The 22,691-nt window shown below is 43.7% G+C and overlaps 1 protein-coding gene across 6 annotated transcripts in view; it reads left to right on the top strand.

Moving 5' to 3' along the window:
• Positions 1-5,579: 5,579 nt before the first annotated feature.
• The window catches only part of arhgef1a (Rho guanine nucleotide exchange factor (GEF) 1a), a 96,612-nt gene continuing 79,500 nt past the window's right edge, over positions 5,580-22,691 (top strand). For all 6 annotated transcript variants that reach the window (XR_006007524.1, XM_041955035.1, XM_041955038.1 and 3 more), the window contains exons 1-3: positions 5,580-5,798; positions 13,507-13,669; positions 15,353-15,420. Coding sequence is in view for 5 of the 6 variants with exons in the window: in XM_041955035.1 (XP_041810969.1) it covers positions 5,736-5,798; positions 13,507-13,669; positions 15,353-15,420 (294 nt within the window). In the remaining variant the exon portion in view is untranslated. The remainder of the gene's footprint in view (positions 5,799-13,506; positions 13,670-15,352; positions 15,421-22,691) is intronic.

The following is a 22,691-nucleotide window of genomic DNA, read 5'->3' as shown; positions in this document are numbered from 1 at the left end:
CTGTTCTATCTTAAGTCGAGGGCCCCAAGATGTCTCCCATGCCAGGCCTCTATCTCAAAAACTCCTGTTCTAGGTCACACTGGCCTTAGATATATTTTGCACACAAAGAATCACTCCTCGTCTAAATCACTTCTATGAATAATAAAGGAAAAACTTAACCAGGAGAAGTAGAATTTATGTTAATTATTCAGTCACACAATCCATCAGCAGAAAATGATGAAATGAATAAGATCAACATATCAGGATCCAACTATCATTAATGTAAGCATATGCATGTAATTTAACTATTTGCAGAATATATGTGAGTCATCAGACTTATCAAAGTATAGGAATATGACCCAAATATCCATCAGTAGCCATGTCACCGGCTTCTTCACGTTGCTGGGACTTGAGGGGGATGTTATGCGGGACATGGTCTCAATTTGCGTGATGCGTGAAAATGCGTGAAATCACGCACAAAGCGGGACATCTGGACACCCTATCTCCACCTGGCTCGCCTGAGCTGTCAGAGTAGCTCTGCTGTCCCCCTCTCTTTAACCAAATCCATGAGTATAAAGACTGTGTATTTTATTGAGTTAACAGTCCCTTGGGAAAATTCAGTGGAGGCAGTTTATGAATGGAAGAAGACTAGGTATTCAGATTTAAAGACAGAATCTGAGCAGAGGGGTTGGAAGACCAGGGTTTGTCCGGTTGAAGTGGGGTGCAGAGGTTTTGTTGCAGGGTCAGCTGTTTCACTGTTGAGGGAGCTAGGGGTGCAGGGGCAAAATTTAAGGAAGACAGTGAGGGAGATGTCAGATGAGGCTGCTAGGTCTAGTCAGTGGATTAGGATTAGGAGAAATAATAGTAGTTGGGGGGTGAAAAAGGGGCGGTGAGGGGGTGGGGGGAGGCAGAGGACATGCATGCCTAATCCGGCAGGAGAAGAGGTTAAAGTCTGAACAAGACACCTCTCCTCTGCTCTGCTTTCCCCACCCCATCTTCTCGCTCTCCCAATAGGAAGAGATCCAGGAAGAGGAAGTGTAGCGAAGGTGGGGGTGTGGCCAGCTAGAGTCTCTCTTTGGGACCACGTGGCCTGTTCAGGTGAGTTTGCGTTGTAAGATACAGAGTTGGCTTGTTTTTTTGTTCTTTTTTGGTTGTTTTCCTGTTGTTGTTTTTTTTTTGCTTCTTGAAGGAAATGTTAGGGTTTGTTGCTTCTTGAAGGAAATGTTAGAAGAGGCTGTTCAATCTAGTCTGTGGATTAGGCCTCTACCTTCAGCACCCTCTTAACTTTCTACCCCCTACCCGAACAAGGGTCTGTATCCAATCCCTAATTTCATCTTTGACTCTACCTCTTTACTTTCTACCCCCTACCCGAACCAGGGTTTGTATTCCCACACCACGCTTTTATTGGTGCAGTTGGTGAGAGGCAGGGGTAGATGATGGTAGTGCGACAATTGGCAGTTACATGTGGCATCTAGGCCTGTGGTAGCATTGTAGCAGCTAACAATAGCTAAAGCGGTGGTAGTATGATAGTATCTTAGCAGCTAGTATTGGCATCTAGCATTTAACATTAACAGTATAGGTGAATCAAGCTTTATTGTCTTCTTCTGTTCCTCTTAGCAGGTAGTGGTTAGCATTTAGCATTAGCATTACCTAAATGGTTGCATCGGAACTGTATTGTCTTCTTCTGTTCTTCTTAGCAGTTAGCATTCGCATTAGCATTAGCTAAATGGTAGCATCGGTACTGGCCACTACCTGGAGCATCTCCTAAACAGGCCTGGGTCAATTGAACGTGGCAGTGCTGTTTGGACGTGTAGAAGCAGTGTGAACTGGCACTAGGGGGGTGACTCTGGGATGCCGAAGTGCACCGCCTAGCCTCCTGGAGGTGTAGTGGGACTAAGTAGGCGAAACACCATTGAAGGGAGGTATCCACCTGATAACCCCCAGAGACGTGTTAGGAATCACTGCTCTTTGGCATATATAGAGGCAGATTAGGGGTCCAAGGTTCTTCACTGAGAATGAATCCTCTTTTTGAGCACAAGTATCTTGTGTTTAAATTAATTAAATGACTCTGCCAACCTGGTTACATTGTTGAAAAGAAAGCTCGGGTTGTTGTTATTTTCTTTAATTCGTAATGGGTAATAGGCTGCCCTGGCATTGTGGAGAAACGTCCTGTAGGTTTTATTAGGGACACGGGGCACGCTCCGAGGCACACACACACACACATTCAGTCACACATATACCAGAAACATCTCCATGTAGGAGCTGGTTGGGCTGCTTGTGTAGTTCAAGCAGACACACACACACACACAAACAGACGAAGACACACACATATGCAGTCACACACAATGACAGATACATAAACACACACACACACAGACAAATGCATAATGAAAACCCCATCCCCCCGCCCCCTTGTTAACGCCGTTAGCTCTATTAGCTCTGTTAGCACAGTTAGCTCTGTTAGCGTTAGCGCCGTTAGCTCTATTCGCACCGTTAGCTGTTAGCTCCGTTAGTGTTAGCTCTGCTAGCTCCGTTAGCATTAGCTCCATTCATGTTTATTGATTCAGTTCGTTAACAGAGACATGAAGCAGAGGAGAGAAGCAGACACAGACAGCTGAGGTGATCAACAGAGACAGACAAGGAGAAAGCCACAGAAACACAGCTGGGACGAATTTATTAATCAGGGACTGACTACCTCTGATATCTGTTTTCTCAAATTGCAGCCTTTTTCAATTGTCCGCTGCTTTGCCATACTTTCTCCTAGAGACTTCATTCAAACTTTAAAACGTAGATAATTTTGTCGGCTCGAACACACCCCGTGTCCCTTTCAAAATTTCCCAGAGGGAATTTTCTAGTTAGGGACACGGGGCAACGTCCCGAGTCACTTACTATCCCGCGCGTTTCTTCTTCTTCTTCTTCTTATTATTATTTTTCATCCTCCTCCAAGTTTTCGTCCCTTAACTCGTCCCGCAGCTTTGAGAAAACCCTCGCAAATTATATATCAAAACGTGCGTATTGTTCGGGATCGGTGTGCTATAAGAAATGAATGGGACGGGCGAAAAAAACAAGATTGAAATTGGAGTTTTTCAAACATCTGTAGCTCAGGCATACATTCACCGAGAGACTTCATTTAAACTTTAAAATGTAGACCCAAGTCTGGTCTATTGGTGTGTTCATCCACATTTTGATTGGTCCTATAGTTTTTGATCAGTCACTGTTCAATAACAGTGATCGTTTGGAGGGAAATTTTGAGATTATAATGGGTGTGTATTGCGCGGAATGTTCGTGCTAGAGTGTGTGCTAGAGTGGCACAGAGTCTAAAAACGATCTGAAAATCTTCTCTTTTTCTCGTCGCTACGGCCACAAATTACACTCTACACGCATAATTTTGGGATCAGTTTGTAGACAAACTTGTCCTCTTTCGTGTGATGTCCTCGAAAAAGCCGAGAGACTTACTCAATTTAAATAGTGAGACTTTTTGTGCAGCCAGCTCCCTCCTGCTCTCCCATTAAGTCCCATGTTAAAATTCAGAGCTGTTTTGTGAGAAAAGCAGAAATGCCTCCTGTCTTTACATCGCCATAAAACGAAAAGTTGTTGTCTCAGGAATAAAACGAAATGATATTCGGACTCAGGAAGGTCTTGGGAGTCCGATGATCTATAGTACACTCTGATAGGAGGTACGGTTCTCTCCCGAGGGGGGGTTGTTTAGGAGGTGCGCAGAACCCAAATCTCACTGCATACAATACAAACTCCTGTTCTCTGAGTCGCAGAGTCTTTTTAAGTCGACCATTTTGTCATTTTTCTAAAGAATATCTGGACATAAAACACACGTACATCTGGCCCAGACTTGTCCGCATCTCACAGTGTAATCGGTTTTTTGATAGCAGCTACAGTTTTGACACAATCGCAAGTTGTTCGGAAGAAACCGACAGCGAAAAAGCCGCTTTTCAGTTAACAGGTGTAACTGTCATTAACTGTCATTTACACACACACCGGTCAATAACCCACGCACACACATCTGCAGGACAACAAGCCTGAGAATGATTATCTTAACGAGCTCAGTCAAAACAAGGGCATTGTTTGAAAACAATCTCCGTCCAACAAACAGTTAAACTCAGCTTCACCAAGCGCTTTGCCAAAAAGGTTGAGACAGTAGTCACACAAACGCACACACAAGCAGGGCTAACCAACAGCTAAAAAGTGATTAAAAACAAGCACGTCAAAACTGAACAGGAACAGGTAAAAAGTGGGAGAGGTAGAGAGGTAATTATCAGCAGGTGGGGCAGAAGTTACACACACACACACACACACACACACACACATTCAGACACACATATACCAGACACATCTCCATGTAGGAGCTGGTTGGGCTGCTTGTGTAGTTCAAGCAGACACACACACACAAACAGACGAAGACACACACATACGCAGTCACACACAATGACAGATACATAAACACACACACACAGACAAATGCATAATGAAAACCCCATCCCCCCGCCCCCTTGTTAACGCCGTTAGCTCTGTTAGCTCTGTTAGCACCGTTAGCTCTGTTAGCACAGTTAGCTCTGTTAGCGTTAGCGCCGTTAGCTCTATTAGCGCAGTTAGCTGTTAGCTCCGTTAGTGTTAGCTCTGTTAGCTCCGTTAGCATTAGCTCCATTCATGTTTATTGATTCAGTTCATTAATTCATGTTAACAGAGACATGAAGCAGAGGAGAGAGGCAGACACAGACAGCTGAGGTGATCAACAGAGACAGACAAGGAGAAAGCCACAGAAACACAGCTGAGAGCAATTCATTAATCAGGGACTGACTACCTCTGATATCTGCCGTTTTCTCAAATTGCAGCCTTTTTCAATTGTCCGCTGCTTCGCCATAGTTTCTCCTAGAGACTTCATTCAAACTTTAAAACGTAGATAATTTTGTCGGCTCGAACACACCCCGTGTCCCTTTCAAAATTTCCCAGGGGGAATTTTCTAGTTATTATTATTATTTCCTTTCAAGTCATTGCCATTTCCCTCAAGTAGTTGACAAACTGAAATTTTTACCTAATGATGGTGCTATACAAATCCATCCAGTTGTTGTCAAGACAGTCACCAAAAGACAAAAATGTCAACCTGCTGGTGGTGCTGGGGTCAGGGTATTAACAATATCATAATTCTTCCTCTGAGGGCCATAAATGTCTACATGTTAGCACAGACGGCTAAAAAATATATAGATAAGCAAAGACACATTTACAAGTCACTGTGAATGTGTACATCTGTTTTTCTTAATATGTAATGAACAGTATGTGTCAAGAGTATGCCTGGCACTGTGTCGAAACATTTCCTGCTCTACTGGTCATCCTCACACTTCACCAGGGAAATCTACACAAACAAGCACATGCACACTGTAAATTTTTAGCATTTTGTAAATTGTTTCATATTGGGATTTGGCAAAGAGCAAATAATAGTCTATATCAAGCATTCACAGACAGCTGAAAACTCTCTCTCTCTCTCTCTCTCTCTCTCTCTCTGTGCGTGCATGTGTGTGTGAGGGGGCGGTAATGATTCAGAAGTCAGATTTCTCACAGGAACAGCCACTTCACTAGAAGCAGAAGCACATTGCAGTTGGCCGGTGAGGAAAGATTTTTAGCTCTTTCTCTTCAGTAGGGATCTGAGGGATCCACAGAGAAGCATTAATATTGGATATTTTTATTTTCTGACTGCCATTTGAATCCACCATTGGCCACCATTGTGAGAAAATACAGCTGTCAAAATGTCCAGAGTTGCCAATCTGTCGAAGCTGCGGCAAGAAAGGATGAGGGAAATCAACCTGCGGGTGAGTTGACACTATGTTCATGAAAGACAGTAACATTCGGCAATAGCTCTGACTACAGGTTCTGAAAGGGAAAACAGCCGCCACTTTTATGTAAAATTGTGTTAATTAATTGATTAAATAAAAAATATATATATTATTGCAGAAAAGTAGAGATTACTACTAAAACGTACTGTTATTTTTTTTCTTTGTTTTTCTGTTTTTGCCACTTCCCCCTCTTTCAATATCTCTGAGTCACTGCCTGTTTTTGCACTCTCAGCCATAAAACAGTTCCTCTTTACTACTGAAGCACAGAGCTCAGACTCAGGCCATGGGCCCTTATATAGCTGCATTAGATGCACATCACTTCTAATCTAGACATACAGGACAAGAAAGATACATGTATTTGTGAATGTAGGTGGTGGTGGTGTATGTAGTTTGCTTGTACACAGTGTGCTTGCTCACTGGATATTTAACTATAGCAACTGTTGCCATAGAAATAGCAGTGGGTGTGTGTGTGATAATACTGCTTTCTTAGAATGGCGTAGGCCTCAAAAATGTGTATAAATAAATATATTTTAAAAAGTGCTCAGGGCTAGATTTAGTAGGGTTTTTGTACGTGAGGCATTTTTATTTTCAAGGTGCGCATAGAAGAGGGTCATACAAGTAATAGGTGGAGACATGTTAGCACATATTGATTATGTAATCTGTTGGATTTACAAAAGTCACACAATTTGCTGTGCTTGTGAGCCATCAGCTACACACCATCACACCCTCCACTTGCTGCACTCTTGAGCTTTTTGTGACCCTTATGCATCTCTCTTGCTTTCTCTCTCTCCAGTCCACACTATCTCTTACAGACAGCAGGTAACAGCAGTTGGGGGAAAAAAAGCAACAGAAATAGAGGAATACAAAATACAGAATACAAAATAAAAGCTGACTATATATGCACATTTTATTCAAAGGACTATAAAAGAGAAAAAAAGATGTAAAAAATATATATAAAATATATATACTGCCACAAAGAATTATAAGAAAATTTCACAAGGTGGATTAAGTGACTACAGCATTAATGCTATTGCACAGAAATAAACATGTATTATGTCACAGTAGCATACTAGTATGTACTGATATGTAGAGTACGAAATATTGCAAGCTAATAGGAGTATGATAAATCACACATCAGTGCGAAACAGAAGAAACAGTCCTAATATGGAAACCAGTGCTAAATTAAGCAACGCTGGAGTTGACCAATCTAACAGCTGCTGGAATGAAGGACCTGTGGGAGCGTTCCTTCTTGCTGAGTGGATGCAACAGTCTGTTACTGAAGGAACTGCTGAGGGCCCCACTGTGTCATGCAGAGGGTGGGAGGCGTTGTTAATAATAGATTTTTGCTAACATCCTCCTCTCACCTACATCCTCAGTGGTGTCCAGAGGGCAGACCAGGACAGAACCAGCCCTCCTGACCAGTTTATTAAGTCTCTTCCTGTCGCTCTCAGAGCTTCCACAGCCCCAGCAGACCATTGGGTAAAAGATGCAGATGAACGACAAGTCATAACAGGGCATCAGTGTTGGTGGACCAGTCCAGTTTATTGTTTAGGTGGACACCCAGGTATTTGTACTCCACCATGATCTCAATGTCCAGACCCTCGATGCACACCAGTGTAGTCTGTGGTGCTTTCCTGCGGAAGTCAATCATCATCTCCTTGGTCTTGCTGGCGTTTATATGCAGGTGGTTTAGTCCACACCAGTCGACAAAGTTAGCAGTGACTTTCCTGTGTTCTAAATTGTCCCCCTGTTATACATGGATAGTGTTGAAAGCACTGGAGAAGTCAAAAAACATGACCCCATTGTGCTCCCAGTGTTCTCCATGTGGGAAAGAGTGCGATGGAGCAGGTAGATGATTGTGTCTTCCACATCAATGCCTGGTCGATATGAGAACTGTCAGGGTTCAGGTGGTTAAGTACAATTCTCTCCAGAGTCTTCATCAGGTGGGAAGTTAAGGCTGCCGGCCCAAAGTGGTTGGGCTCCTTGGGATGCACTGTCTTTGGCATTGGAACTACGCAGGAACTTTTCCACAGGGCAGAAACTCTGTCCAGACTGAGGCTCATATTAAAGATGTGCCGAACGACCCCACAGAACTGATCTGCACTGTCCCTGAGCAGTCTGGAGTTGATGCCATCAGGGCCCGTAGCCTTCCTCGCCTTCATCCTCCTGAGTGCCTTCCTCACCTGATCTGCTGTTATGGTGAAGTGGTGTGAGGACGGAGCTACTGGTGTCAGGGATGCACTAGGGGGAAGGGAGGGGGTTCTGAGAGGTAACGCCATCTGGTCTGGGCTCTGGTGGTTGGGGAAGGCAGCGGGGGTAGAATCAAACCTGTTAAAAAACAGGTTCAGCTCATTTGCCCATTCCCGGTCTCTAGATTTTGGGCCCCTGCTGTTGTCACTGCTTTGGCCTGATATGGTTTTCAATGCTTTTCAGCTCCCTCTGCACCCTCTTCAACTCAGTTCTGTCCCCAGACTTAAAAGCTCTTTTCTCCTTGTTCAGTAAGGTTTTAAGTTCAGGGGACACACATTGTTTGTAGTTTGGGAACCACTGCACCTTCCTGGTAGGCACAGTGTTGTCCAGTAAATTATTGTCTCATGTGGCATTTGACATACTGGATGAAGGTGGGGAGAGTTGAGGACAGGGAAGCATGGTTGAAATCTCCAGAGATGAGGCGGAAGGACTGGGGGTGCAATGTCTGCACCTGTGAGACCACAGTGTGTAGGAGCAAGCATGCTGCTGCCACGTCAGCCGAGGGGGGGAAGTACACAGTTATCGTGATGACATGCGAGAACTCTCTCATGAGGTAATACGGCTACATGCTAACAGTTAGCAGCTCAATGCCTCTTGTGCACTGCCACTCCTTTACACTGATATGTCCTGGATTACACCATCTGTTGTTCACAAACATCACTATGCCCCCTCCCTTCCTCTTACCACAATCTGTTGCCTGTCTGCTCTCAGGAGATGAAAATTGTCCAAAGCGACATGCATGTTGGGCATGAGTTTGTTCAGCCACATCTCCATGAAGAACATGACGCTACACTCCCGGTGCTCCCGCTGCAGTCTGTTTAACGCCGTTAACTCTTCCATCTTATTCGGGGGAGATCTCACATTGCCCATACTAAGAGACGGTATGGATGGTTTATACCGTCTTCGCTTGTCCTGGCACTTTGCTCCAGCTCTGCATCCGTTCTCATCTCCTTATCTCTTTGGGGTTCTCTGGTGTTTCTGCTGTGAGTACACTCCTGTTGCACAGTGCTAACAGCTGCTCCGGAGTGAAAACAATGGAGCTGTGGCTATATCACCTGATGTTGTTTTTAAAAGTACACAAAAGAGTAAAAAGCAAATCACTAGTTGTACCAGTTGTACATCCATAGGTAAGCACGATCGACTGAAACTAGTGACAGAAAAAAGAAGAGAAACACACAAGAAAACACTATTACAAAGGGAAACGGTCGGAGCTGCTGTAACGAGCTGCCACTTGTGCGACGCCATTTTAATAACTTTCATTTCAGTGAATCTTATTTAATTAATAATATATTGAGCCTGACATCCTATCACTGGCTTAAGAAATGCAGGCTTATTAAATGCCAGGGTGATTGGAGGCTTACTGCTGTGGTGGTGGTGGTGATGATGGTGACTTAATCTTGGAAATGATTGCATATGGTGTCTCTGACTGCTCTGCCATCCTGCATAGCTGGCAGGTGGAAGGGGTCATCATCAGGGTCGTCCATTTGTAGGACAGGTTGTTACTCTCCTCTAATAGTAGCAATATTATGAAGAATAACACAAGCCACAATAATATCACAGGCCCTCGCAGTGGTCACCCTCAGGTGACGTAGGCACTGGAAACGGGCTTTCAGCAGGCCTATGGTCATCTCCACCCAGGCTCTCGTCCTGCAGTGAGCTCGATTGAAGTTCTGTTGGGGGCCTGGTTCAGGGTCAGGGTAAGGGGTCAGCAGCCTGGGTTGGCATGGGTAACCCCTGTCACCCAGCAGAAGGCCGTCAAACTCTCCTGTAATGTATAGTTCGAGTATATTAAAGGAGGGAGACAAGTGAATTGTGCAAATCTTTAGGCTGCTTACCACGTTGCAGTCTGTTGCTCAGGTTAGACTCACGATAAATCCTTGAGTCATGAACAGACCCTCCACATTGGAAATAGTGTATCCAGCATCACATATGATCTTGGCAGTGTAAAGAATGACAGATGTTCAAGTATGCAGTCTTTAAAATTTTAAAACAGTAGTCAATCTACATGTACCTGCACATTTATGCTGTGAATGGACTTCCTTTTCACATAGTCTGCTTCATTATGTGAAGGAGCTGTGATGGAGATATGTGTGCCATCTATGCAACCAATCACACTGGGAAATCCTAAAAGAAATGAAAATGACTAATCCTAATCTGAGGTTGCAGCACGTCATTAACCAAATATAATTTAAAATTCATTTAATGGATCTCTACATCATTCACCTGCAATCCTGTGGAACTCCTCCTTGATGACTCTGACGGGTTTATGTCCAGGGAAAACCACAAATATTGGTAAAAGTCGTTTCAGGGCATACAGTCGCCTTGCTCAAGTGCTCTGCATCTCCGACATTGTACAGAAAACTCCCATTTGCAAAAAAAAAAACCGCAGTGCAACACACAATATCTGCTGAGATGTCAGGGCATGACTACGGCTGGTAAAGTTGCAAATGTAAGTACGGATTAGATTATGTATGTAGATGAAACGGTACCGCTCAAAAAGATAACTGTCAGGAAAAGCAAGAACATCTATGCGTGGTCTGATAACTATCTCCCGACGAATATTAAATTCTCTGTATCACTGCATCTTCATTCACGGGATCATGATCAAAAGGACATGCCATGTTAGCGAAATACAGTCACCACCTACTGTGCCTAATATTTTAATGATTTTTTTTCATAACAGACGGCAGAACTATGCCAAAACTCGTCTGCCGACTAAATGAATGAATGAGGAAGTGAAATACGTGTGTGGTTGAAAAAGGGCGGAGACACAGAGAAACTCGAGGTTCATTGAGTAAAACCTGGTCCCGACCAGGTTAGGTTCATAGAGTCAGTTACTGCGGTAACTGACTCAGAGTTTAACTTACCTCTGTCTGTGAAACAGGCTTGAGTTACCCCTCTTTCTCTGGTTTGACTTACCTTCCTATGTGAAACGGAAAACTCAGAGTTTCCCTCATTTCAGGGTTAACATACTCAGAGTTTTCAGTAAACCTGCTTTGTGAAACGGACCTCTGGAGTGGCTGCATTGTTTTGAGACAGGATTTAGTTAATTTAAACACAAGATACTAGTGCTCAAAAAGAGGATTCATTCTCAGTGAGGAACCTTGGACCCCTGCAACTTTCAGATTCAAGATTCAAGAGTCTTTATTGTCATTGCACATGTCAATGAAATTTTCATTGCAACCCCCATGTTAGATGGTAAGAAAGATAAGACTAGAAAGAGTGAATAAAATTAAGATAACTACAATAAAATAAAATAAACCAACATGCAATAAAAAAAATATTCGTGAAGCAATTAAAAATATAACAGAATGAAAATATACTTAGGCAATAAAATATACTAAACAATAAACAATAAAATATGGAAGTGAAATGTGCAAACAGAATAAAATATACAAGCAGAATAAAATATAAAATATACACAGTGAAATGTACCGACAGAATAAAATATGCCAATGAAACTGAAATGTGCTGATATACTAAAATGTATATAATTATAGTATATGTGTGTACATAAAAGTCAAGTACACAGAAGGTGCAGGTGGAGGTAGAGGTGTAGGTGTAGGTGTAAAGTGCGGTGTGCAGTGTTCACAGTTCACACAGTCTCTCACTGCAGTGAGGGGCTGCTGGGGGTGATAGCTCTAACAGCTCTGGGGAAGAAGCTGTCCCTCAGTCTGTTAGTGGTGGTGCGGATGTTCCTGTACCGCTTTCCTGATGGAAGCGGTACAAACAGTCTGTGGCCCGGGTGGCTGGGGTCCGTGGCGATGGATCTCGCCCTCTTTCTGACCCGACCTTCATATATAGAGTCTAGGTCAGGGAGGGGGCAGCCCACGATGCCCTGTGCTTATGTCGTTTTCTTTTGACAGCATTGTTTTCTTGAACATCCTCACCAACCTGTTCCGGTGTTGCTGTCCCCACTGCTTGGTGGTCTTCATTTTCAGAGGTAGATGACTCATCATCAGAGGATGGGATGTAGTCTGGATCCTTGATATTATTGTCTGTGCCCTCGTCAGTGGTGGTGTTTAAGCCCTTGTCTGCTCCAACTGAAAGAGGGTCTTGACTTGACACATGTATCTCAATCTCTTCAATGGTGAGCTCAAGTTCAAGTATGATGTCATTTTCTGTGGAAAAGGAGGTGTCAGAATAGTCGAAATCGTGACACCCCCAGTACGGACACATGTCACTGCAGCATTACAAACAGAAAGTGAATCTGCGTCTGGATCAGCCTTATTCAAGAGATCCAGCTAATTAGTCAATATTGGAGCCAATAGTCACATCAGTGTATCCCTACTAGGAATAGCTAGCTAGAAGTAGCTTTGTAGCTAGCTTTGTGATTAAACCATTAAACTTGTGAAATTTAGACATTTAGACACCATTATAGCTTAGCCTTTATAATAGTAGCTTAGGCATCATCACTCACCATCAGGAACTGATTCCAAAATCATGTTCAGAGCTTCTTCTGCACTGTAGTTTCTGTTGTTTCTTGAAGCAGCTGCCATCCTGAAAGCTTGTTAAATTGCCTAAGTCAGATGTTTTATCCTAAAGAATCATAAATGTTGACTTAGGCAAAAAATAAAATGGCCACCGTCTTGACATAGGCCATTGTCCTATAGGGCATATAGAGCATGATCCTTTTAACTAAGGATTTGGGGGATTTTACCAGAGATGGCCAGCATTATCAAGAGATGACTTAGGCCAAAAACTAATTTTCGTCAAAAAATGACTTAGGCCATTATTTTGGGGCTGAGTAAAAGTAGGTGTTCTAAAGCACAATAAAACATGGTGCACCTAACTGCTAACCAGAGAAGTAGGTAATTGAGCAGCATGATTTGTAGGTTGTTAGTCCAGAGAGGCATTGAGAATCATACAACAGGTTATTAAACTTGATAGTCAATAGTTACAAAAAGCAGAAATACAATTATCCCAATAGGCCTTCAGTTATTCTCATCAATGCAGCTTTGAAACTGAGCATCAAGGCTGACATTGGTGGGATTTGAGAGAGTGCAGACAAGCACACTGTGTCTAACTGCACATTGTAGACACACAGCTTTTGTATATGGCCTTTCAGCTCCCTGTCTGTCGTGATGTGCTCAACTGTGACCTTAACATCTTTCTACATATAACTATTTTTAACATCTCTCCAGTGAAGGTCAACGCCTCCAGTTCTCAATTGGTCATGATAGTACAACCATGGTTGGTGCTGTAATTTGCTTGTGCTGACACAACAGGTAGTTACAGCTACAGTGTAACAGTAATGTTATTTCAGTCCCATCAGTCTTTAGACACTTGTAAGTTTGATGTTGACAAAGGTCAGCGTTAAGGTGCCATGCTCAAATTCTACTTTGTCTTAGTAAACTTCAGCATCATCTGATGTGCTTTATGACATTCACAGATATACAGAAAGTATTCTTAACATTTTCATTTCATTTTGCAGAATAAAGAGAGAGAGCGGATGCGGGAACGTGAGAAGGCGGCAAGGGAGAGGGAGGCACGTTACAGCAACGGTCACCTCTTCACCTCGTTGACAGTTTCAGGAACCACGCTCTGTTCTGCATGCAGCAAGAGTATTACTGCCAAGGAGGCACTCAGCTGCCCTAGTAAGTAAACACATTTACTGCCATTCTGCATCTTGTAACAATCAGTTATATAAAAATGAGATGTGTTACCTTTTGATAGTGTTCAATTTAGCTTTGTCAGCAAGAAAAAAACAATGTAAGCTCAGAGGTTACTGTTTTCCAGATCTATTTCTGTGTTTTTCAATAAAACCCAACCCTTTCTATTGACACACAGTTGAAGCATGCACAGTTCAGTCCATTCCTTCTCAAGCAAAACATACTCCCATTTATGGAAAGGAAGTCACTTTGAACAAACAAACAGGTATAACATATAATCCAAAAAATCTAGAACAGGGCGTGCAGCACTCCACAGATGTTGAGTCTTAAAACTTGTTTGAAGGTGATAACTGGCAGCTAGCTTTTGTACTACTCCCTAGGTCTTCCACAGGTTGGTTAGGAGCAAGGTGGTAAACTGTGCTCCTCTGTCAGAAATGAGATAGGACAACACACCCCAACAGGTAAAGATTTCCTCTCTGAGGATATTGACGAGACCAAGCATTTTGCAGCCTCTCAAAAGGAACATCCACTTGAAGTAGTAGTTAACCACCACAAGGAGGTACGAATCAGCCTTTTTGCCTCTGGGAGAATGGCACTTGAAGGTCAATTTCCAGCATCTCCTCTAGTGGCATGACTTTTGTTCTCTACAGTAGCCCTAATGGCTTAGTGTGTCTGCCTGGTACTGCTGAGAAGTTACACACTGGCGTGTTCCCGTACATCTTGCAGACTTTCGGACATCACGCAACCCCATAACCTGCAGCAGAATCTTCAGCTGGCCAAGATGACCCCCCCAAGGGACTATCATGAAAGTATGGATGGATCTCAGGAACAAGACTCCGGGAAACAACCACCTGGCAATTTCCCCTTTGGTCTCCTAAGGGGACTCTTCGGGACAGCAGTCCTTGGTGGATGTCAAAACCAATGAGATTGGGGGAGCTGGGGACGTCAAAAACCTTATGGTCTTTCTCTTGTACCTGGGCTATTTCTGATAAGGTGGTAGAGCAAATCAGGGTCAGAGTGTCAGTGGGTTGTAAGCTGTCACACAGAAGATTCTTCAAACTTTGACCCCCATGCCTCAGCTGGAGAATGTGTGGCAAAGAAACGTTAACTCCTCCTGAAAGAAGTGGCACTTTTTCTTGTTGAGGCTGAAGTTGGCTGTAGCCTCTGAAAGACAGCTGCCAGGTCCCGAAGATGCTGTACATGGTTCATGGAAAGGCTGCATACCTAAGGCCAAATGGCATACATTTAAAATGAAACAGGCCAAAAGATTTTATGAAAGCAGTCTTCTGTTTACTCTCCATGGCTACCTGCCAGCAGCCCAACTGCAAATCCAATGCACTGAACCAGGAGGCATCATCCATCTCTCCATGAGATGATGAGAGATGGGTAGAATTGCAAAGTTGCAAAAAAAAGAAAACAAAGAGTACTTCAGTACTTAAGTTCAGGCAGGTATTACTTCAGTCAGTGTGTGAAGGTCTCCACTGAAAAAAACGATTCTCTCAGGCAAATAAAAGACACACGCACACACACACACACACACACACAAATGCAAGGTGAAAGGGTTGGAAATTCCCCAAATATACTGTTTGTAATGTAAACAGAGAAAGAAGACATGGCATCTGTGTTTTTTATATTTGATATCATGTTTTATGTCTTTATTTCTTGCAGCATGCAATGTCACGATCCACAACCGCTGTCGAGACACCTTGCCAAACTGTGCCAAAATGAAACAGAGGGTAAGACACAGGCTACACCAGAAATCATTGCAATTATTGAAAGATGTTATTAATATATTCAGGGTTTCTTCTCTGTTATTATTAATAATATTATTTCCTCACATACATTTAGAGAGAATGAATCAGTTTCCAAATTATCTAAACAGTGGATTAATGTAACATTTCAATGTAATGAGTGACTTTGACAGTATTCAACAGTCATGTGTTTTTTTTAAAGGGTGCATTATACTGTGCAATTTTGGCCTGTCTGAAGCAAAAATGGAATATCATAAGAGAAACCTGGAAAAATATTTGATCTTCAATCATAATTGGTGGTACTAAATAGCACTGTGTGACACTAAGTGTCACAACCGAACTAGGACGTGAACCCAAATGCACGACTCCAGAGACAAAGTGCAAAACAAACAATCTTTAATGGCAAAGTAACAAAGTAAATCGCTCTTTACAGAGGAAGACACAAACTATTCAAAGAACTAAAGATTGCTCTCAAGGAGGAAAACAAAACTCACTCTTGCGAGGAAAATAACTGCAACAGGAAAAGACAAGGCAAAGTATCAAATAAGGCAAGGCAAGACAATGGTGTTTAACTAGACAAAGTAACAAAGAAATACAAAACCTGATAGCAAGACTTGACATGGATAGGCGTATGTTCAAACTGCACGAGACAAGACGAACTGGCACGGGACAAAGGGAAACGCAGACTATATATACACATGAGGTAATGGGGAACAGGTGGAAACAATCAGGGCGGGGTAGACAATCAGACAGGCGGGAAGGACACCAGGAAGTCAAGGGCCTGAAACGAGAGGAGAGTTATGTTGTGTCCGAGTGAAAGGTCACGCATACACATAAGGAGGCGGAGAGTGAAGTGCTGAACAGTATAACGAGTATTTATTGATCACTGTATCTCGTACAGTAACATGACGCTGTACATATCTGGTCCTTGCAGAAGAGAGTGAAATGGGGGCGCTCTATTCTTACATAGCGCCCGCCTGAACACAAAGCATTATGGGAAGGGAAGTTTTTAATATTCATACACAACATTCCTCCCCGGAAACCTTTAACCTCATTAATTTCTGTTAAAACAAAACAATAGTGTTTCCTTACACTTACAAATCATGGTCAGTCCATCTGAACCCATAACAAAAAAAACATCTGTATCTTTTTACAGAATAACCTCATGAAATCATTAGATTTCAACATTAACACATTACATTTTAACACTGTATGTTAAACGTTCAGGAGCACGCCTGATTCTCTGTGGTCGTGTACTGACTGGTTCATCCTCAATTTCATTTAAATCATCTCCTTCCAATACAATCAATTCATCTCCTTCCAGTTCAAGACTGGGTACAATCTCTGTTTCAGGAGGATCACACAATTGTTCGGCCATCACTTCATCATTCTCAGTGTTTGTACATTCACCAGAAATCTTACTAGCAATCAGTTGATCAATGTGTTTTTTGCTTATTTGTCCATCTATGTTAACCATGTAAGTAAGAGGACCCAGCACTTGTTCAATTACACCATGTTTCCATTTCTTTCCTTCTCCTCCCCGGAAATTCTTAACCAGCACCCTTTGATTTGGCTGTAAGACTCTCACACGAGTTTGTTCATTTTTCACTTTTTCTTGTTTTTCTTGCATTTGCACAGAAAACTTTGGTGTCACTTGTGACAACCTGGTTCTGACATTTCTTTTTAGAAACAACTGAGTTGGTGTTTTTCCTGTAGAGGAGCATGGGGTGTTTCGGTAACTGAATAGAAAGCTATCTATACAGTGTTGCAATGATCGTCCAGAATCTTTCTGTTTATCCAGTGACTGTTTAAATGTTTGGACCAACCTCTCAGCTAATCCATTGGAGGCTGGATTGTATGGAGCTGATTTGATATGTTTCACTCCATTGGCTTCCAAAAATGTTTCGAACTCTTTTGAAACCAACTGTGGGCCATTATCTGAAACAACCACTTGGGGGAGCCCATACGCTGCAAATAGACTCCTCATAGCTTCAACAGTAGCTGTAGCTGTGGTACTTGTCATTAATTTCACCTCTGGCCAACGTGAATATGCATCAGTAACCAATAAAAATTGGTGTTTACCTTTTTCTGCGAAATCTATGTGAATTCGCTCCCATGGCAGCTCTGGCCATTTCCATGGGTGCACTGGTGCTTTGTTAGGTGCATGCCTATTGTTCTGGCAAGTAGGGCAGCTTTCTACCATGGCTTCAATTTCAATATCCAGGCTTGGCCACCAAAAATGGCTCCTAGCTAAAGCCTTTGTCCTAACAATGCCCAAATGTTCTTCATGTAGTTCTTTCAACATTTTAGGTCTCAATGCGGTAGGTATTATTACTCTTAACCCCCACAAAACACAATCTGCTTCCACGGTAAGTTCATTACGTCTGTTCCAGTATGGTTTTAAGTCACCTTCACTCACATGTTTTGGCCATCCGGTTTGTGTAAGATGTCTCACCTTGGTAAGTATTTTGTCTTTGTCTGTCTCTTTCTGTATGTCTTTTGCTGACACAGGGATAGATTCTAGCCACGACACTCTGAATTCTGGGTTGCTCTGAGGCGCTTCTTTCTGTAGCGGTAATCGGGATAACCCATCTGCATTGGCGTGTTGTAAAGACGCTTTGTAGACTATGTCATACTGATAAGCTGACAACAATAAAGCCCATCTCTGAAGACGCGCAGCAGCTAATGCTGGTACTCCTGTCGTTGGTCCCAGTATTTTTACAAGTGGCTTATGGTCCGTGACCAATACAAATTTCCGGCCATAGAGATAATCTCTGAATTTTTGTACACCAAAAATGATGCCTAACGCTTCCTTCTCAATTTGTGGGTAATTCAGCTCTGTTTTACTCAGGGTACGTGACGCGAACGCTATTGGTCGTTCACTACCGTCTGTCATTTGGTGTGATATCACAGCTCCTAACCCATATGCACTTGCATCACAAGCCAGTAAGATCGGCAACTGTGGATCGAAATGTGTGAGAACACTAGAAGACACCAGCTGTGATTTCGTCTTCTCAAACGCGGCTTGACATTGGGTGGACCAGTTCCACTGACTGTCCTTCTGTAGTAACACTGTCATTGGTTTGATAATGGTTGAGAGATTTTCCATAAATTTCCCATAATAAGTCAGTAAGGCTAAAAAGGCCCTAAGCTCTGTGACATTTTTCGGAGCTGAAGCGTTGACTATTGCTTTAACTTTCTCGGTTACAGGGTGTAACCCTTCACAGTCAATTTTGTGCCCCAAGTAGGTTACACTTGGCTGGCTGAAGCTACATTTGTCTCTGTTCACCCGTATGCCTCTGTCTTGTAAGCGCTGTAACACCAGATCGACATTTTTCCAGTGTTCTGCCTCAGTTGATCCCGTGATCAATATGTCGTCAAGGTAGCATACAACCTTAGGTAAACCCTGAAGCACCTGATCCATAATACGTTGGAATATTGCCGGGGAACTAGCTATTCCATAGGGTAACCTGTTCATTTGGTAAAGCCCCTTTGGTGTATTTATGGTCAAGTATTTCTTGGAGTCTTCATCTACCTCCACCTGCTGGTAAGCTTGGGTAAGATCTAGCTTTGTGAAATATTTTCCACCAGCTAATTTGGCAAACAGATCCTGTGTTTTAGGAAGAGGGTATTTGTCTACCTCTAACCATGGATTTACGGTTACCTTGTAGTCACCACAAATTCTGACTTCACCATTTGTTTTTGGTATGCTCACAATTGGAGTTGCCCATTCACTATACTCCACTGGAGTGTAAACTCCCAATTCCTGCTGTTTGTCTAACTCTTTATCCACTGCTGCAGTCAGTGCATAAGGCACTGTTCTAGCCTTGCAGAATTTTGGATTGGCATTTTCCATCACTCTAAGTTTTGCTTTTACACCTGAAATGACCCCACGGTCTGCATTGAACACAGTAGAGTATTTCTCATACATCTCTGATAGAGGATCAGTAACTGGTAAGTGATTCACTCTAGACCAGTCTAAGCGCAGGTGCTGCATCCAATTTCTGCCCATTAGTGTTGGACCACTCCCCTTTGCCACTAAGAGTGTCAGCTGTTTTGTTTGCTCACCACACTGTACTTTCACTTGGATTTGACCCATAAGCACAATTGGCTCTGAGGAGTACGTTTTAAGATGCACCTCACATGGTTGCAGTTTACACTTTTTAAACCGCTTTGTGTACAGCTTTTCAGATATTACACTCATTGCTGCACCTGTGTCCACTTCCATCTTAATTTTGACACCATTGCATCTCACCATAACCATATATGGCTTCACATACTCACTGTCACCTTTCAATGTAAATAGTTCTTTTGAGACCCCTGCTACTTCAGTGTCTGTACAATTCTCTGCGTCTGGAGGCTGTCCTGGCGCGTATGCGGCTCCCTCGGGAGGCGATGCTGGCCGTTGGCTCTGCCCATCACCTGTCCCCTTGTCCGGTGGCTCTCTCAGGATGGTGTGGGTCTCTCGCTCGGCTGGGGCGCTCCTCGCTAACGCTCGCTGACCACCGCCTTGCTTGCCGGATTCCTTCGTTCTGCAGGCTCGCTCCAGATGTCCTTTCTTGTTGCACGCTCTGCACTGGAAATCTTTGTATTTGCAGTTCGCAGGCGAATGCCCTTCTCTCTGGCAACGGTAGCACTGGTTGTTGTCACCGCCGCTGGCACTTGACTTTTGTTTCCTCTCAGAATCGTTTTGGCGCGCGTGAGGTTTTCCCTTGTTGTAGCTCACGCTGTCGGTTCGAAGCGGTGTTTGCTGAATTGTTTTCAGACTGCTCGTGGTGGACTCGAAATTGTGAACAATGTCCATGACTTTCGCCCACTTCAGCTTTTCTCCATAAGCGGCACTTAACAGCTTGCTTCGTAGCTCTTTGCTGCTAATTCCATAAACTAGCTGGTCTCTCAGCTGCTCATCCAATCTATCACCAAACTCACAGGTTGATGCAAGTCCTTTTAACGCAGCCACATATTCAGCCACAGTCTCTCCATTTTGTTGCTTTCGAACACGGAATGTGTAATGTTCACTTAACACATTTTTCTTCGGCACATAGAATTCTCTCAGTGCTTTTAACAAGTCCTCTAATGTGCAGTCAGACAGCTTTTTCGGTGCTAGTAAGTCTGTCAGTAATGAGAAAGTCTTTGCACCTACCACGGATAAGAAAACAGCCCGTTGTTTTCCTTGCGCAATTCCGTTGGCTTCCACAAACTGTGCAAATCTTTGCTCGTACGTCTTGAAACTTTCGTTGCTTTCATCGAAGCACAAGCCCGTCTCGCTGCTGTACACTGCCATCGTTGTGCTAGCTTCTTCTGCTAACGTCGCCGTCTGTGTAGCAACTTCCATCCGCTTCCAAAGTCGTGGTTAATTATTCCACACCTCGTCGCCAGTATGTTGTGTCCGAGTGAAAGGTCACGCATACACATAAGGAGGCGGAGAGTGAAGTGCTGAACAGTATAACGAGTATTTATTGATCACTGTATCTCGTACAGTAACATGACGCTGTACATATCTGGTCCTTGCAGAAGAGAGTGAAATGGGGGCGCTCTATTCTTACATAGCGCCCACCTGAACACAAGGCATTATGGGAAGGGAAGTTTTTAATATTCATACACAACAAGTTAGGTTTCACAATAAAACAGGAAGTCACAAGACAACATGGGCACAGGACAAAAACTTAACTTAACACAATTTCTTGGACATGACACTAAGGCCTATTTGGAGCTTTGGCAAAATTCTGCCAGACATTTAAGTCTCACACTGTGACTGCTGATATAAGCCATATTTACAAATCAGAATTAGAAATGAAATTTGATTGATTTGATTGATAAATAAAATGAAGTAGAATACACTGGCTGACACACGATTCAATCAAGATTCAAGATCGTCTTTATTATAACTGAGCATAGCATGTCAATGAAATTTAATAGTGCAGTGTGCAGTGGCTCATAGTTCTCACAGTCTCTCATTCCAGTGAGGGCCTGCTGGGGTTAATAGCTCTGACAGCTCTGGGAAGAAGCTGTCTCTCAGTCTGTTGGTGGTGGTGCAGATGTTTCTGTACCGCTTTCCTGATGGAAGCGGTACAAACAGTCTTTGGCCCGGATGGCTGGGGTCCGTGGCGATGGATCTTGCCCTCTTCCTGACCCGGCCTTCATATATAGAGTCTAGGTCAGGAAGGGGGCAGCCCACGATTCCCTGTGCAGTTTTAACCACCCGTGCCAGTTGTTTCCTCTCCTGTGCCATGCAGCTGCCATACCACACTGTCATGCTAAGGCAGAGGATGCTTTCAAATGTGGCCCTGTAGAAGTTGACGAGCAACCGAGAGGAGAGTCCAGCCGTTTCAGTTTCCTGAGGAAGAAGAGCCTTTGTTGTGCCTTCTTCACCAGGCAGGAGGTGTTCATGGACCAGGAAAGATCAGATGGGTTGTGGAGGCCCAGGAACATGATGTTGTCCACACGCTCCACCACTTCTCCGTCCATGAGGAAAGGGGCGTGATTCGTCTTTATGGACCTCCTGAAATCCACAATGACCTCCTTGGTCTTCCCTGTGTTCAACACCAGGTTGTTGGCTGAACATCACTGGGTGAGCTGGTGTATCTCCTCTCTGTAGTGGGTCCCGTTGTTATTTGAGATGACAAACTTCACGACTGTGTTGGTGGGATGGATGGCAGCACAGTCATGTGTAAACAGGGTGAAGGGGGCTGGGCTGAGCACACAACCCTGTGGCGTGCCCGTGCTGAGGACCAGAGGGGATGATGTAGTGTTCCCTATTCTCACCACCTAAGGCCTGTTGGTGAGAAAGTCTCTGATCTAGTGGCACAGTGACGCAGGCAGACCCACTGTGTGTAGCTTCAGCGCCAGCTTGTCCGGGATGACGGTGTTGAAAGCTCAGCTAAAGTCTACAAATAGCAAATGAGGTGTTGGGCTGCTGCAGGTGGGTCAGGGCTGTGTGCAGGGTGATGGAGACAGCATCCTCTGTCAGGCGAACTGAAGGCTGTCTAGGTCCAAGGGGATGAAGCATCTGATGTACCTGGGAATAATCCGCTCAAAGCACTTCATGATCACCGGGGTCAGAGCAACAGGCTGGTAGTCATTCAGGCAGGTGATGGATGTCTTCTTAGGTACCGGAATGATGGTGGAGGACTTGAGGCACTCAGGAATCATAGACAGCTGCCCGGAATGATTGAAGATGTCCAGGAACACAGTCTTGCCTGACACCTTATCCGGTCCTGAAGCTCTGCGGGTGTTGATCCTTCTCAGGGTGGATG

The sequence above is a fragment of the Chelmon rostratus genome, chromosome 16 (assembly GCF_017976325.1).
Source record: "Chelmon rostratus isolate fCheRos1 chromosome 16, fCheRos1.pri, whole genome shotgun sequence".
NCBI classification, from domain to species: Eukaryota; Metazoa; Chordata; class Actinopteri; order Chaetodontiformes; family Chaetodontidae; genus Chelmon; species Chelmon rostratus.
The sequence above is the reverse complement of the archived record's forward strand: the minus strand, read 5'-3'. Positions and strand labels throughout refer to the sequence as shown.